This window comes from Phalacrocorax carbo, chromosome 8, assembly GCF_963921805.1.
Source record: "Phalacrocorax carbo chromosome 8, bPhaCar2.1, whole genome shotgun sequence".
Classification (NCBI taxonomy): domain Eukaryota; kingdom Metazoa; phylum Chordata; class Aves; order Suliformes; family Phalacrocoracidae; genus Phalacrocorax; species Phalacrocorax carbo.
In genome coordinates this window covers 11,820,627-11,838,044 of record NC_087520.1, presented here as the reverse complement: position 1 = coordinate 11,838,044, position 17,418 = coordinate 11,820,627, and the positions used below count along the sequence as shown (strand labels likewise).

The following is a 17,418-nucleotide window of genomic DNA, read 5'->3' as shown; positions in this document are numbered from 1 at the left end:
AGTATTTGCTCTTGTCGGATCCGGATATAATATGAATTGTACAAAACAGTTTGTCTGGAAATCCTCATTCTATTGCAAAAGGCCATAGGGATCACGTGATTCCAGTCCATTCTCTTGTAATGAACAAAGGAACTCAAACTGCACCCCAAAAAAAGTACCTTATATAGAAGTATATATATTTTTACTTTATATAGGTAAAGTAAAAATTTACTTTATGTATATATTAGTATATATATTCATACTTTACAAAAAATACTACTTATTTAAGAATCTCGTAGGTTTGTGTATGTATTGTGTCACTTCCCAACCCAATTTTCTGCATATTTAAAACAGGAAAATATGCAGCAAAGAAGTCACGGAGGACTGATGTAGAAGACCTGACTCCCAACCCCAGAAAACTTCTACAGATTGGTAATGAACTGAGGAAGCTGAATAAGGTGATCAGTGACCTGACGCCAGTCAGTGAACTTCCCTTAACTGCCAGACCAAGATCAAGAAAAGAAAAGAACAAGCTGGCTTCCAGGTATATATTAGATAATGCTACACACGGATGAGTAGATTTGGATTACTATAGCTGTACGATTAAGATCTAACTAATTTTTTGCCTCAAGAGATCCTGCTTCTGCAATGGGCTAATTACCAGTTTATCAAAAAGAAGGGCAACTGGCACTTCAGAGATGTAGTTTGCCTGTTCCCTAGATAACAATGTATTTCAACTGGAAGCTGGCTTACTTAGCTGCAGGGCAAATGATACAGTGATACAGTGTGAAACGTAAGCAAATACAGGTAGCACAGTGCTTTCAGAAAAGGTGAGTGAGTAGATAGCTGATATTGTACATCAGAGCTCTGGGAGTATTGGTTGATAAGTTCGTGTGGCAAACAAACAGATGGCATTAGTATTCTGGAATTTTTGTTAGTGTTCTAATTCTTCCCCTCTTCTTACTATAGGGCTTGTAGACTAAAAAAGAAAGCCCAGTATGAAGCCAATAAAGTAAAACTCTGGGGTCTCAACACGGAATATGGTAAATACAACTCTTCGCATCTTAATTTTTCTTTTGTTCAGACAAGTCTGTGTTTTGCACCATCATGTAACTTTGAGTCATACCTGGCAGTTTATAGAGAAAACAGGGTTGGTACAAACCCAACAATTTTGTTGGTACTAGAACGGCCCACTCCATAAAGCATACGTAAAATGGGTTGCCTGCAGTGTTGAGCTACTTTACAGATGTAAATTATGTAAACGTATGCATGTAATATAAACATTTTTGAAAATATGTTTACAGATATAAACTTAATTTTACAGTAAGTGTGATGTGACACCTTTGACACTTACAGATAACAGTGTGTGGACAACTGTGGATCTCTCTTGCTCCGGGGGAACGTGCTAGAAGTCTAATCCAAATTTTTTCCTTTGCAGATAATTTACTGTTTGTTATCAACTCCATTAAACAAGAAATAGTTAATCGGGTGCAGGTACCTAAAGATGATAGAGGAGCGAACATGGAACAAAAGTTGAACGTACTTATTAAAGACACTCTTGGTAAGCTGTAAACTTAATGTATGTGCATGTATGTGAAGAGACATATAATCTACGATACGTTAGATTGCAAACCATTTCTGGAAAAGAACAAGTGCTTCCTAATTTCAGTTGTCTAGGCCTTTTGGTTGGTTACTAACCAAAGTGTCCATTGGCTTTGTATTATAGGAACATACAAATACATGAATAGTAACCTTACAGCACGTTTTCTTACCCTCTGTTTTTAGGACTACCTGTAGCTGGACAGACATCAGAATTTGTGAATCAAGTTTTAGAGAAGACTGCGGAAGGAGACCCCACCGGTGGCCTTGTAGGGCTACGAATACCAATGTCAAAAGTTTAAGACATGACTTCAGCTGTTCTCATCAGTCAGATTCTACCTGTGTTGTCAAGTACTTCATTGTAAATTGCATTCTGGTCTGCATGTCAGTTTAGCATTATGTAAACACTTACTGTTAGGTTCCATTGTTTTTAAATAACAATGTAGTAAAACAAATCAAAGCATGATATAAAATGCTTAATAGCATTTTTGGAGCATAAACCAGATTGTTTCAAAGCTGCTTTAAGCTTAAATACAGAGATGAGGATTCTTCTTAGAATTAAGTTGTCTAGGACCAGAATATATCACTTTTGTTTTAGAAGCAAAAACATGTTTTTGCTAGTAAAAATTTTTAGCATATGCCAGACATTGTGACAGGTTTATGCTCCAAGTAAAATAAGAGGAAGCGTTTTTTTGGTAAAGCTATCAATGTAGGGAGTTTTTTGTTCTTTTTTTAAAAAAATAATTGGATTTTTTTTTGTTCTTAAAAAACAGTAAGCTTTCTTTGCAGTCATTAACTTGTACATAGCACACATGGCATTAGAGCTAGTGTGCCATATAAGACTTTACTTTTCTGAGCTTAATATAGTATTTAAATGTCTGTGCAAGCAAGAGAAAAAAAAGTATATTCTTTGTGCCTTGTATTCTGGGGGGAGAGCTATCAGTATAAGCTGGTAAAGTTTTGTATGATGAAAACCCTGAGGGGAAAAACCAAGATGTATAGATGGTAAGATTATAGGTTTTAATGTATTTGTTCCAGCTCTTAAAATTTTTGAATGTATATAGGAATATGTTGAAAATGTAGATATATGCCACAGAGTCTATGTATTGTATAAAAGATGGCTCTAGAAACAATTTCGGTACTTTGGCCGGAAGAAAACAAATACTTGCACATTAATGCGATTGTTTATTTTTGTACCAAAGACAAATGCAACTGATATGGCGAACTGCCAGTCTAAGTAAAGTTTTGCACAGCTTATATGATACTGTACTGAATGTAAAAACAAATGAAAAAAAAGAAAAAAATTAAAGGTCAGGGTTAGGGATCTTACTGAACTGTGAATTTTTTTGTTTGGGTCCAATTATCTACAGAAGGAGCATTCATACATAACAATATTATTTTGCTGTTCTTGTAGTTCGCTTCCATGGTAGATAAGTTGGTGGCCATCTCGGAGTCTTTAAATCTTTTTTCTCTGCACTTACTGTAGGAGATTTTAATATATTTGGATTTTAGTAAGCTATTGGTAAAATAGTTTTCAACTTTGAGAATTTAAAAAAAAATTTAGTTTGTTGTAGTATACTTCCACCAAACAACCAAAATAAAATTATTTTTATTGTAATGTGTATATATGTAAAGAGAGAAAAAGAGCTACAAATATCTAATTCCTTAGTTGCCACTTTTCCAGTTGATGTATTATTATGCATGTGATGTTTCCAAGGATCAACACAGGCTTCAAACAAAACAAACAAAAAAAATTTATAGACTTTTATATTTTTGTACAGGTATTTCAAAACTAGCTTCCTCAAACTTATACGTGACTTATTCTTGTTAATTCAGTAGTTTCTATGATTGAGGAATATTAACACAGTTCTTATTTGCTCTTCTGCTAATAAGAGTTGGCTTTGTAGTCAGTGTTAACGTACAGATTAAAAGCTTTAGCCTTTGATGAGAAAGTCCTTTATCTCAAGGCAAGATCATTCTCTGGTTTCATGGACCCCCCCACCCTTTTCCTCCCTGTTCTTTCTCTCCCTATTTAAAGATGACAAAACACTGTTTACTGAAAATAGAAATACCAAATATTTTCAAATGTAGCTGCTGGAAAAAAAAATGCAAAAGTCCATGAAGGCTTTCTCCCCGCTCCCTTTGGGGAATTTCTCCACTTCATTTCTAGTTTGTCTAAGTTTGTTTGTACTGTGATTCCTTTTTGTTTATAAGTAGATTATTTTTATATCCAAGCTTGTACTATAAAAAAAAGTCTGAATCAGTAGCAGTGCAGTAAGAGTGGACGACGAAGGTGACAGTCCTGCCACATACTTGTGAATGTGCACACAGCTTACTTTGTATCTAAATATTTTGGAAGACTCAAAAGGGAGGAGGAGGCCAAAATACCACTACTGAGCTGTACAGAAAGTCTTTCCTACAAGAGACTGAACAAATACCCAGGGCAATTTAGGCAAAACTTTGTAAATCCACTTAAGACTTGCAAAATCTGAGAGGAATGTGGGTGTTTTTGTTTCAGGTGTGTTTTTGTTCTTGTTGTTAGGGTGAGGTGAGAGTTGGCTGCTGCTTTACACAGTGGGTCAGATGTATTCCTATTGTAATTATTGCTGATGTTGCAGTTATTCCAGAGATGCATAAGGCCCATAAAACCCCGACAAAGAATGTCTCTTGTGAAGTTAAGGCCATGGCTGTACCAAGATTTGAATACTGTTGTTCCTTTCTGATGAATGGTGTTAATGCACTGCTCAGATACAAAAGGTCCTTATGCTATATCCAAACTGTGTGGACAAGGCAGCGTTTCTAAACGCTAAGAGAGCAGTTTTGCAATCAGGTAAAAACTTCTGTGACAAATTAAACTGACAAGGTATTAAAAAGCCCCTTTTTACTGCTCAGAAATACTGGGCAAATATAACTTTATAGCTTTTTATTTTTGTCTGAAAACCAGAATATGATTTTGGTCTCGCATTTCAAAGTAGACTTTGAATCTTTAGTGAATTCCATACCCTTGCATTTCAGTGTTTTCTATGTATTATTTTAAGTTAAAGCTTTTAAATAGTTGAGCTTTTTAATGTTGACACTTTATTTTGTACCTATTTATATGTATGTATACTTAGAAAAGCACTTTGTTTAAAAAAAAAAAAAAAAGAAAAGGAAAAAAAAAAAGAAACTGCGTTTTATATGATTCCTGCCACTTGCTGCTAACTCTGGGCTGGTCAGAATGCTGCAGCGATACTTGATATAAATAAAACCTGGCAGTAAAATGTAGAGTAAAGATAAGACCTTTGCTGGTTTAACTTTATCATAAAAGTGACATAGGCAAGCTGTGCAGCTTTACATTTTAACCAGGGGACTCTGTGGCATTTAAACCGTCTAGAAATGGTTGTACTTTAATGCCAGTAACAATCTGCTTCCTCTAGTGTCATTAAAATATATACATTTAGTGTATACTTATCACAAACAAAAATCTTATAAGGGTATAAAAACCAACAAATGTACTCGTTCTGTTTTTTGGCAATTGTGGCATGCATTTTGGATGATCTTTAGAGAAGACAATTTTCTAAAGATTTTCAGTGTTCATACATGGTATGTGGATCTTAACGAAGTCCTGGATTTCTTTTTGTTTGTTTTTGAGTGTAGGCATTGTGAATATTCACTTTTAATCCTATGTCCAAAAACAATTACACATTTTTTATTTAATACAAACAAAAGTTCTTCCTTTTTCTGATACACTGGATTCTCTAGAATTTGTTTCCATATTAAAAGCATGCTGTCATAACTGCTCTTGTTGAGATCTCATCAGTCTGAACTTAGGTGCCACACTTTGAATTGATGGACTGCTTGTTCTACTGTACCATGTATGATTCGCGTACTTTCCTACTTCCTTCATGACAGATGATGATGTGGCTTTATATTGTGCCTTACTCGTACACCTAGAACTAAATGTGTTTCATTCCCTCTGAACTCTTCAAACCTAACTCTTCTGAAACTGAATCGGAACTGATAAAAGCATCCTGAAGACAGTCTGGATAGATCTGATTTCAGTAGTCCTTTTGTATTTATATGGAAGACCTGGTTTTGAATGGCATTGCAAAATGTGGGGGTGCTCATGGAGGGTGTTTTTTTAGCCCTAAGCCCCTTTTGCTAACGCTTCCTTTTATGGTTTATTGAACACATTTACTGATACTTGGTGAGTACGTTTTTTGGATGAGAGACACTTGCTAGTAAGGCTATGTTTATGTGTGGATGGGCTGGATTTTTTTATCATACCAATTGAAATCATTGTGATTTAATGAAGTTGCATTTCTGTAAAGCTAATGTGAGAGTCAGGCTCAGCTGTCTTCAGCTCCTAATTTTATATAGACTTTTTTCCATACTAAGAGGGCCAGGAAAATGTTTGGGTTTGGGTTGGGTTGGGTTTTTTGGGCTGGATTTTTTTCTTTTTTAAACACCAACCAAACAAAAAAAAAAAAGGATGAAGGGTCTTTTAACTAACCTAAAAGTAACTAGACACTTCTGAAATACAGTGGTGTCAGTTTTGATTTTATTTTAAAAAGATCCCACATAATATTTATCTGATATTTGCCTTCATTAATAAAAGTTAGCTTGACAAAATATAAAGACTGGATGTGCTTTTTCTTTTCCATAAATCATTTAAACATAGCTATTTTTTTTAAAGCTCTAAAAGGCTTTTTCAGGAGAATTTCAAAGGGTTGTATACAAGTTGCCTTCAGCAGAAATAGCAAATGCAGTTCTGTTCCTCAAACGTGCTTGCTAGTCTTCCTGAAATTCTGTTGAGGCGTAACCCAGTTATGTACCGTGAATGTTAGGATCTGTATTTGGCCTTGAGACCTGAATTTCAAGAATGCATCTAATAATGATTTTATTTTCTTCTTCAGTTAGAGGCTTCAGTTGGAATTGTCTAGTTAAGTGTGCTGCTAGATGTGGGCTTGGCTTATTGACACAGCCTTGCACACAGCTGAGGTTTATTTTGTTTACCCCAGGGATCATGTGAAGTACATTTCAAACAGTTACTGCTTCAGTGACTGATTCTTCTTGTAACTGTATTAAGGGCATTAGTATGTTGAGAAAACACCACTCTTGAATATCTCCCAATATAAATTGGGATTCTTAAATGTCATTAATGAAAGATGGCACTTTTAGGTTATATCTTCTTTGCAGCATACAAAAATGTCTCTATCTTTCTACAACTTACGTTTCACAATATGCCATGTTTTTCCCCCAATGCTTCATGATAAGAAGGTGTGTGTGCACGCACTGAATTATAATCCTCTGCCTCTTAGACATTCATGAACTTCCACGAGAGCAAATACTGACTATGCATTTATTGTCTTTCTAATGAGTGGGGGAGCTAAAAGTGGAGCCAGAGCTATTTTAAGCCAGACTTTTTTTTCATTAGAAAAAAAAACTCCAAACTACTTTTTAGATGACATCAGTGTTCAGAGTTTCTCTTAAGAATATTTTGTAGTCAGGTATCTGTGCAAGTCAAATTTGGGTGAGTTAAATACCCGCTGTAAGAAAAACGGCATTGAATTTGGTATTGGCAAAAGCACGCTCTGCCCTATCAATACCTTCTGATTAAGAAACAGAACCTAGTAGTAGCACTTAATTTTACTAATTTCTGTTATAATGATGGATATTCATATATATTCTTATATCACTGTCCTCCCAGAATAACGTATCCAGGTAAAACTTTGCTCAGTATTTGTGGTTGGGTGAACTCTTAATGCTGATGGCACATGCAGATGTAGGTGGTTGACAGGAAAAAAAAGAAAAAGCATTTTAAGCAAAACACGGCATCCTGTTCTGCCTATGCTTGGGGTCATGATTGTAATGCTGTCCTTGATATTCTATAATCAACTTCCAACTGGAGCTCAGAAAAAACTTACTGAAAGTCTTGTCTCTGTTAGAAAATAAATTTACCTTGTTAAAAGCATGATCTGTTAAGAGTTGCAATGTTTAATGTTGGTTAATAGTTGTGCAGTTTTTATTTTTTTGAAAAGAGGCACAATTAAACTATTTACTTTGTTTACTGTCACCCTTGATCCCTAGCACTTCTATTCAGATACAAATTCATCAATGTATGCAACATCCTTTGTAATTTAAAATAAAAATTGTGGAGGAAATACCGTCTCAAATCATTGTATGTGTGGAGTGGTAGCGAATGGCATGTGTTCCTTTGCAGTGAGTGTGCTCAGTCTCCTGGTATTGCCAGCTACTTTCCTTCAGAAGGGATCAGGGCGAGGTAAGGAGGTAACTCCTTTTCCCCCGTGGGCAGTGCTCACGCAAACAGCTGCCTGGTAAGGCTGCTGGGTCTGCCTGGTGGGACCATCAGAAGCAGCTGGACTGCCCCCCACCAGGTCCTTTGGTTTTCTGCAATGGCGGTGAAAATCTCTCCAATACCAGCTCACTTTGTCCAAACCTGGTTTGTCACACAGCACGGTCTGAGGGCAGGAGGGGGAAGACATGGCACCAGGGGAGTAGTTTGTGGAAAAAGCAAAAGGGCCATTACATTGCCCTCCTTTTCCTCTTTTCACAGGTACAGGAGGTATGTTGTTTCCCCAACCTCCAGGCACTGACAGCGGCCACCCTCCCTGCTGCTGAGGGGCAAAGACTGTAATGGTCTAGGCCTGTCCAGCCAGAAGCCTCGGGAGGTCGGTTGGGTATAAACCCGTGCAGCCCCCGCGGCCTGTGCAGCCCTGACACTAGCATTGCTTCTCCCGGCTGTCACTGGAGGTGCTGCTTTGGGCCCGTTTCAGCTCATGAGGGCTAAAGGGCACTGAGACAAGGGCCCAAAGGCGGGTCCCTTATCCCTCATCAGCTAATAAACTGCCTTTTCATGCTTTTACACGCTGTATGAAGGAACACCTCGCCACCCACATTTTACACAGCTGTAAAATCTGTGACGCTGCAGCACTAAGGCACGCGATGCGCGTTACTCCGCGCCGGACCGCCGCTGCTGTACAGCACCGTTCGCCACAGCGCGGAGCCCCGGCGCCCCCGGGCCCCCTCCGCCCGGCCCCGGCCCTAGCCCCGGTCCCCCGGGGCGGCGGCTGCCGCCTCTCCGCTGCTTGGCGCCCGCAGGGAGCGCCCGCGGGCCGGGCGGGGGGGGGCACCGCCTCCCCGTCCCTCCCCTCGCAAGATGGCGGCCACCGCCTGCGTGCCGGTGCGGGTCTGCCACCAGGAGATCGTCAAGTTCGACCTGGAGATCAAGGCGGCCGTGCAGGTACCGCCGCCCGCCCCCGCGGCGGGTTCCCCCCTGCCGGGGCTGCCGGGCGGCCGCCGCCTTCCGCGGGGAGCCCCGGCCCGGCGATGCCCGCCGCGGGCCGCGCTCACTGCGCTGTTCTCTTCCAGGACATCCGAGACTGCCCGGGGCCGCTCAGCGCCCTCAGGGAGCTCAACGCCGCCGTGAAGGAGAAGTTCCGCCACCTCCGCGGCCGCATCCAGGTGAGGCGCCCGGCCCCTGCTGCAGGCCCGCAGCGGGCGGCCTGCCCGGGGGCGGCTCGCAGCCCGGCTGTGGGGCGCCGGCCGGCCGGATCCATCTGCTGTTAATTCGCCCCCCGGCCGGGGGTGGGGTGTGCGAGTTGCAGGTGGCAGCAGTTGTTGATGAGATTTTCGTGTTTCTGCTTTCCACCAAAGGAGCTCGAGCAGATGGCGAAGGAGCAAGATAAGGAGTCAGAGAAACAAGCCTTACTGCAGGAAGTGGAAAACCATAAGAAACAAATGCTCAGGTGGGTCCGGCAGCCGGTGCTGTTTACAAGCCCCTTATAAACCTAGACCATCTGACTTCTGGAGAGCGTCTTTCAGATCCTGTTTCACAAATACGGTTGCTGACATGATGCTGTTTTGCCGAAGGCAAAGGATCAGGGATGGAAAGGGTATAACTCCTTTCCTCTCTCCTGTCCTGACTCCCTCACCACTGTCTGTCCCTTTAAGCATGCAAGTAGGTGGCTTGAGGGTCTGTCATTTGACAGCAGGCACAGTTTTCTTCTTCCCTTGCTCCATAAACGATACACTTAAGAAATGACAGGACAGTATATTGTTATTCTGTGGTATAATATAAAGCCTGTGTGCATATCTGGGGTGCTCAGTTACAGTGGTGATTGCTTTGTGAAAAGTGTTTTCGCTTGCAAGGTGTTACCATCGTGTTACAACATTGTACTCTTGTGATTTCAGCAATCAGGCAGCTTGGAGAAAGGCAAATCTGGCTTGCAAAATTGCTATCGACAACTCTGAGAAAGATCAGCTGCTGCAGGGAGGAGACTCCTTAAGACAAAGGTATTAGACTGTCCCACTGTACTGAGATTTGAATAGTGTATGTTATATTCACTAGTTTTAAATGGAAGTGACGTAATGTTTTTAAGTTACTTAATTGTATTTGGAACATAGCTGTTCTTTTGTGAGTGCATTTACCTTTTGTGGAGATTTAAACTGTTAAGGATTGTGATAATTTCAGGGTTTTTTGGCGTTGGTATGTGTAAGTGGAAAAGGGGATAAGCTAGCCGTCATAGATTTTCTGCCCATCTTTTATGTGAATTCCCATCAGGTTTATAAACTAGTAATGAATCATGCAAGCTGTTTTCACATGCAAAACTGGATGTAAGCTTGTATAATTTCACTGTTGAAAAGTTGGCATATTTAGTATTATGAAGCAACAAATGGGATACACAGGATAATAAAGTGGTAGTTTGTATCAGAGCTTCCCTACCAGTTCATGAAGTTGTACAGTTATGGATGAATAAGTGGTGAAATGTAGTCCCCTGTGAGATTCTGAGCCACTAGCAGTTGTTTTGGCTCATGAATTTAATATTTTGTGATTTTTTTTTTTCTATTGTTTCATGAAGACAATCTGAATTTCTTGTTCAGTAAAAACTAGTTGTGTCTTTTGTTCATCGACAGAGGTGTTTGGTGCAGAGCTCTGTCTAAGCTCCCTGGCAGCAGCATTTTCCCCGCAGTACCCAAAGACTTAATTTTATCCCTTTGTTTTACAGGAAGACTACAAAGGAAAGTCTGGCAGAGAGTGCAAGTAACATCACAGAGAGTCTGATGGGCATTAGCAGGATGATGTCACAGCAAGTCCAGCAGAGTGAGGAGACCGTGCAAACCCTAGGTACAGATGTTATTTGGGTGTTTGGGTATGGATTGGATGATTGAAGGAACTTTCACCAGTTCTGTTTTGATGGGGAGAGGCGAACTGACATGGTGTGGAGCATAGTGGAAACCTGCTTTGCTGTAGGAGAAAGTACTGTGATGATTATAAAGGACTGTCCAGCAGAATTCCTCTAACAGTTGGACGTAAATAGAAGATAATAACGTACATTGTGTGGAGCTGTTTGCTAGAATTTCTGTTTCATATTATGAGTAAACAAGGAAAAGGGGGCAGGACGAGGAGCTCTTGTTTTAGCTTCTTGTAAAAGCAATGTGAGTTCACGCAGTGCTAAGAGCATGTTTGGTGTTACTCTTGTGCTGCTGTCCTGGCATGCATGTGGTAATAGCAGAGAAAATGAAAGCGGAGGTACAAGTCCATACACAGAGGAAACTTAGTGTGGCTGGAAGACTGTTTTCACCCAGTCTCCAGCTGGGATGACTAAGAGATGAGGAGATCAAGTGACTTGAACCTGAGGTCACTTGCTCTGTCAGCAGTGCATCAGGGACTGTGAAACCAAGATTTCACCCAGTTCTTTGGCTTAGACTCCTAAGACAATAAATCAAGTGACCTGTCAGAACTGGTGATTCATGAAGCATTTAGAAGTTGGATCTGTGTTGCCTGGGCCTCTTACTAGCTGTGCTTTTGGGCAGAAGAAAGAACAGTTTAAAGACAAGGATAAATAACACAACTTTTGCCCTCCTTGTTTTCTGCCCCCATCTGAGGATGGCAGCTGGGCACAGTTTGTTCATGCAAACATAACCTGTTTTTTCTCCCATTAAAAAGACAGTTTGGCAGACACTTTTTCACCCTGTTTCTCACTGAGCAGCACTTGGAGTTCATCAAGGCAAAAACTATCAGAGGTCATTTACACATCCCAGCTGCATATTTTGAATCAGTATTTAGGATTTCCCTTTTTCTGAGCAAGTCCTTTCCTAGTGTGCAGTGAATAAATGTGGCTGTGAAGCAGGGAAGCTCTGTTTTGTCATTAACAGTGGGAAACAAGTTTTCTGTTTTCACCTGGATCAAAATGCCTGTTTAAGATGGGATGTAATGGCTTGCAAAATATTAGATGTATTTCTACTATGCTTGTTTTTGTGAACCAGACAACATGCTTGGAGTTTGACCTTTCTTTAATCGGTTCAGTACAGAGTGATATACCAGCATTCACTGTCATACAGGGTATGCATTCTGTAATATAAGAAAAAGGGGGCTCCTGGGCTTTTGCTTTCATTTAGTAATTTGAAAGGAGGAAGGCTGAGGAGTTTGGGGCATTTGCATCTTTGTTTTCTCACAGGGAAAGAGAAGTTGAAAGGGACCAATGCTCCATCTTGCTGTTTTGGCATATTCCAAAACTCTGTCTTTAACTGAGACTGATAAACACTTTTCCTCTAGTTGATGTTCTCTTTTATTTTTACTGCCAAAAAAAAAAGGCATTTTATTTGTCAAAAATAACTATTAAAAACTGTTCAAATTGTTTGAACTGAATAATTAAGGATCTTTTATTCCTGCATGCTGCTTTTACCCTTTCTGCAACCACATCTGAATCACACTGATTTACTGCTCTGGCCTGGCAGAACAATTTCAGTTGGGCAATTAATATATTAAAATATTGACCTGTCCTGCTGCTGTTGGAACTGATGCTGATAGTGATAATGATTTTCTCTCTCCTGAATTGGTGGTTCTACCACCATTCTTATTTCACTCTGCTTCCAGTGAGCTCTCATGTAGCGCTGACTTTGTTCATAAAAAAAAAAATGAACTGGATTTGATCTCGTAACCTAAAAATTAAGATTTCAGGAACAGAATGTAGGGTCTTCTAGCCATTCAGTACTCTTGTTGTGCGTTGCATTTTTCCTTAGCACATCAGCACTACTGAGTTTTGAAAGCTTCTGTAAGAACAGTCTGCATTTGTCTTACCCATAAGTCAGTCTGACCCAGGAGGGTCTCACGGGCACTATCTGTATTGCCAAATATTGCATGCTTATATCCTTTGTCATGTATTCTTGAAGCGCAATCAGCTGAATTTTTTTTTCCCCTTAATTTCAGCCAATTCTTCAAGAACCATCCTGGAAGCAAATGAAGAATTTAAGTCCATGTCTGGGACAATTCAGCTGGGGCGAAAGCTAATAACAAAGTACAATCGCAGGGAACTGACGGACAAGCTGCTCATCTTTCTCGCCCTTGCCTTATTCTTGGCCACGGTGCTCTATATTTTGAAGAAAAGACTCTTTCCATTTTTGTAACATTCCAAAGCTGAACTGAACTATTATGAAATATCAGAAAGAGATGGCATAATAACAATAGGGCTTTTAAACAAAGTAATAAAGGGATATTGCAACAGCTGAAAGAGTGTTAGAGCAGGCATGACTCTGTACTGTCCCCATGGAGCATGCAGCCTGCCTAAGAAGAGCTTAAATGAGCACGAGTTGGGAAGAAGCAGGTAGATCAAGGTGTGGAAAGAAGAAACACCAATTTACCTGTAGGTTTGGGGAACCACATAAACACTTGAGGAACTGGGCACTCAAAGGTGCCAGTCTTAACTTTCAACTTCTCTTCATCTTGCCTTGAAATTAACTTTTGTCCTTAGCTTGGACTGGAAGCTGCTTTGACATCAGTGTGTAAGGTGCTGAGTAAGAGGAAGGATGGAAGAGAGAAACTCGCATACATTCTGTTAATAAACTATTTATTGTATCCATGTAAACTGAGTTTTATTTAAAAATGAAGGATGGATTCAAAGAGCCTGAATAACTTCCAGTTTAAAAATTCTGCTTAGTACTTAACAGCGATGGTTGCTTATGGATTGTTTTTTTGGGAGCGTTAGACACACACAGTCTGGCTCTGCTCCTCCGGCCTTGGGAGGGCTCTGACCAAAGCAAAATGGGAGCCCCGTTTATTACTATTAATTCACACAATATATTTGAGAATTAGATTGCCAATCTGTTGAAATCAGAAGCCTTTTTGCTCCTTTATAAAATTCCACTTAATACTTTATATTTGCAAAGTATTGCCAAGTTGTATGTTTGAAAGTTTTTCTTGCTCAAAAGGTTGATCTTTTCTCAGTAAAATCTTTTACAAGGATTACCTTCCCTATCCTTGTGCTTTTGTAATGGGAGTTGATTCCCTCTAAGAACATAAATACCAATCTGCCACACTCCATGTAGTACCTTGAAGTACCTACCAAAAGCTGCACTGCAATGTTCTTAAAACTGATGTTGCCTTCTGCTCTGGAAATTGTTTCATTGCTTCTTCAGAGCTGGCTGGTAAAGTTTCTGTTTAGGAAATTCTCACAGAATGGTTAAATAGTGCCTTAATTTAGTAGTTGAAGTTTTTTAAAAGGCGGTGCTACATATATCCTAAGAAATATGACATCACACAAATTACGGTGTATAAGGTTTATGTGAAATCTGAGGTCAGGTTAGCTTTGTAGTTAGTTCTAAATAGTATGTTTAGAGACAAGAGGTGACCAGTTGATTGTCCTGTCATTGTAATATTCATTTACTATATCTGACCAGTAGTTGCAATTTACCCTTTTGCTGGCAGCTGCTACCAGCTTGGTTGAATACGGAAGTAGCGGCAGGTTGTAGTGATCCAAACTGGAGTACGGGACAGCTGAAGTGGTGATAGCATGGCTATGTGCATAAACAGGAAAAGTTGGAATCTCTAATCAAATTCAAAATCAAGGGCTTTGCCTGAAGAGTTGATACCTGAGCCTTTCTTCCTGGGGTGGTAACAAGGGACGTGGAAACCTCTGCACTAGGACTGGTACATCCCGCAGAGGGCACTACTGCATGGGAGTCGAGAGTGTTTTCTTGCTCTGGAAGTCCTGTAATAACGCAGACTAGATAGAGTGGATGTGGCTTTTTCCATATCATTTATTCATCGTATTCCAGTGCAGTTTTCCCAATAGCCTTTCCAGATAGACAGAATTACACAAAGACTGGAATAAGTTGGCAACGTGCATGTTCTGGTTTTGAATAAGAGAAATTGCTCGGCTTAAAAAAGATACATTGCACAAAGTCAACGCATGTGTGCTTTTTAATCATAATAAAATCCTTGCTTGGGAAGGAGCCTTCTGATGCGCAGGCTGCTAACCAAGGTGAGCGTTGTGTAGACTGCAAGTTGAGGCCACAATGGAGCAAGTTTCATCCAGTGACACTGGCTGTTGCATTTTGCATGTGTCATCTCTAGCATCAGGCTCCTGCCCTCTCTCTGGAGCCCGCTTGTCCCTGTGCCCCTCTGCACACGTGTACAAACATAGAAAGGGTGATAGAAGTGTGTCCACCTGTCCCCCATTCTTGGAAAATATGGCTTTAAATACCAATATTTTTTAAGACGTGAAGACTATTTGGATTATAAATACATTTCAAATGTAGTTCCTATTTTGCAAATCAGCAGTGCAGTGCCATTTTATACAACTTCAGTCAATAAAATTCTCTTTTTATGGACCGCTTACTGCTCCCAGGCCAGGTGTAGCAGTGCAGCTTTATTTTTTTCAGCCAGCTTGAAAACAGTATTGTCTTTCTGAAACATGGTACCAGCAGGTGATCAAACACTAGTTGCCTCAGTATTTCCTGCCTCATGTGGATGCAATATAAAAATAGGTTGTTGCTCATCTCTGAGATACTGGGATGCTAGGCAGAGGAGAGAGCTTTGCTGTAAGCAGTGATGGCAGCACAACTGTCTGCAGAAGTTCACTGGGTTTATTGTTGCAACATGCTCCTGTCAGAATGTAGATCAACCTTAAAAAAAGCTGCAGCTTTCTCACAGTGCTGAGAATTTCAGTAAAGTTTGTTTTAAGGGGGTGATCTTTTCGGATGGGGATTGTAATGTAGCAGTTTGGGAGAAAATAAAAGGTCTGTTGCTGAATGTCTTGGGTTTTGCTCTGTTCTTATATTGTTACTGAAATTTTAGCTTTCAGACCTTGACCTGCTGGAATGCTCTGAGGGCAAAAAATAACTTTTAAGGACCATCCTTATGACATTTGCTTTCTGTTATATCTAGATTTCATTTTAAAAAATTATATAGTCCTTTTTTTTAAACACACCTAGCTGCTCTGTGTCAACTGTCAATTTACAAATCTTAGAGATAAGGGAAATAAGTGAAAAAAAGATCAAGGACAACTGGACCTTTTGGGATTGGGGAAGATTAGAAATCCTCTGCAGGACACAACAGGTTGATCTTCAGCACTTGGTACTTGGAAGGTTTCCTTCCATAGGCAGCCAGAAAGCATCCAGGCTCCTGATGGGCCACAGACCTGGGAGAAATAATCAGTAGAGGAAGCAAGATAAATGTGATTTCCTCTTTGGAGTAAGAAGGGTGATTTGGTGAAGCACCAGGTCTAACATGTGGGGGCCAACCACCCCAAGTGGCACCTCTGTAGACAGCCTGGCTTGGTGGTTGGATGTTGGAGCAGAGCTAGAGCTGGTGGTAGGTGCCTTGGATCCCTTGTAGATGCACTGTGGGATGCCTCAGTCAGCCCATATGGCCTGCAGCTGGGGATGGCTGAGCGGGTGTACTCAAACAACATCCCTCCAGGCTGCAGCATAGTGTCTGGCTTGCTCCTCACCTACAGACCTCGTTCCTGGCTTGAAGGTAGGTCTCTATATCTGATCTTTTGAATAAGTGAGCGGGAGCAGTACCATGGGAAGAGGAGGCGGTTGTGCCTGGCTCTTTGTTGTCTGATACTTGCAGCATTTATCTGGAAAGTGAAAAGTTGGGCCTGTACAGCTGTTCTGCATCTACAGGGGGATTTATATATGCATCTTCTGTTTTTTGGACAGCCCATGGTCTCCATGGCCATCTCTGAATATGAAGATGGGGGTTGAATCACGTAGGATGGTGTGTCTCAGGGTCTTGCTTTTGCTGCATATCCAAGGTTGTGTTGTAAAGGGTAAAAACTGGCATTACACCAATTTATTTGAAAAAGAGTGGTGTTAGGTGCTTTGCCCTTCAAGTTTGCCCTGACAAGTGCAGCAGACCCATCATGGATGGTGAGAAGAGGATGGCCTTTTCTCCTTCTGCACTTTTGGGCTCAGATATGACTTAGTCACCAAGGGCTGGAGCCTTCCTGAGACCAGGAGCTCCAGGAGTAGAAGGTGTTTAGGGAGATTTAGAGGAAGAAAGAAAGAGGGCTCTGGAGAGGTGTTCAGGTCTGTGCCAGAGGGTTCACACACAAGTGAAAGGAAGCAGTGTTCCTGTTGCTGCCTGGACTGTTCCTCCCCACCAGGCAGGAGGTATCAGATGTGGTCCTGACACAAGTTGGTAGTGGGATTCACTGTCAGAAAACAGTTGTAGTGAAATACTTTTTCCTTCAAAGAAAACACTTCTTTAAAAGAAGGAGCAAGAAACTACTCTGAGCTTAAAAAGGGCCTGAAATCTTGCCCTGGAGTTCAGGGGCTGGGACAGGCAGCTGGTAGCAATCAGGCAGCTGTGGGTTAATGAACCCCTGCTCATCAGCTGACTGGTGGCTAACTACCTGTGTCCTCCCGGCAAAGGGGGCTGAAGCCATTTAAAGGACTATGGATGTTGTAGTGTGCAGCTGGAGCCACTTAGGGATGAGGATGGGGCAGTTATGATGTCTTGGCAAATTTAGAGGTTGAGAGCTTGCTGGTTTGTGAGAGTTCATGTCAGGTCCTGCCTATGGAGTCCAACCTACTGAGATCAGTTTGTTTTTT

General features: G+C 40.9%; 2 protein-coding genes across 10 annotated transcripts in view; both read left to right on the top strand.

Moving 5' to 3' along the window:
- Window positions 1-7,721, top strand: part of CREBRF (CREB3 regulatory factor) — a 29,132-nt gene extending 21,411 nt beyond the window's left edge. For all 9 annotated transcript variants that reach the window (XM_064458705.1, XM_064458711.1, XM_064458710.1 and 6 more), the window contains 4 exons: window positions 334-523; window positions 949-1,022; window positions 1,418-1,540; window positions 1,765-7,721. In XM_064458705.1, coding sequence (XP_064314775.1) covers window positions 334-523; window positions 949-1,022; window positions 1,418-1,540; window positions 1,765-1,880 — 503 coding nt within the window. In that variant the 3' untranslated portion in view covers window positions 1,881-7,721. The remainder of the gene's footprint in view (window positions 1-333; window positions 524-948; window positions 1,023-1,417; window positions 1,541-1,764) is intronic.
- A 939-nt stretch (window positions 7,722-8,660) lies between these two features.
- On the top strand, window positions 8,661-13,445 carry BNIP1 (BCL2 interacting protein 1). Its single transcript, XM_064458714.1, has 6 exons — window positions 8,661-8,821; window positions 8,950-9,042; window positions 9,235-9,326; window positions 9,772-9,873; window positions 10,587-10,705; window positions 12,791-13,445. The coding sequence occupies exons 1-6, from the start codon at window positions 8,738-8,740 to the stop codon at window positions 12,985-12,987; spliced, it is 687 nt and encodes a 228-aa protein (XP_064314784.1). The 5' UTR covers window positions 8,661-8,737; the 3' UTR covers window positions 12,988-13,445.
- Window positions 13,446-17,418: the final 3,973 nt, after the last annotated feature.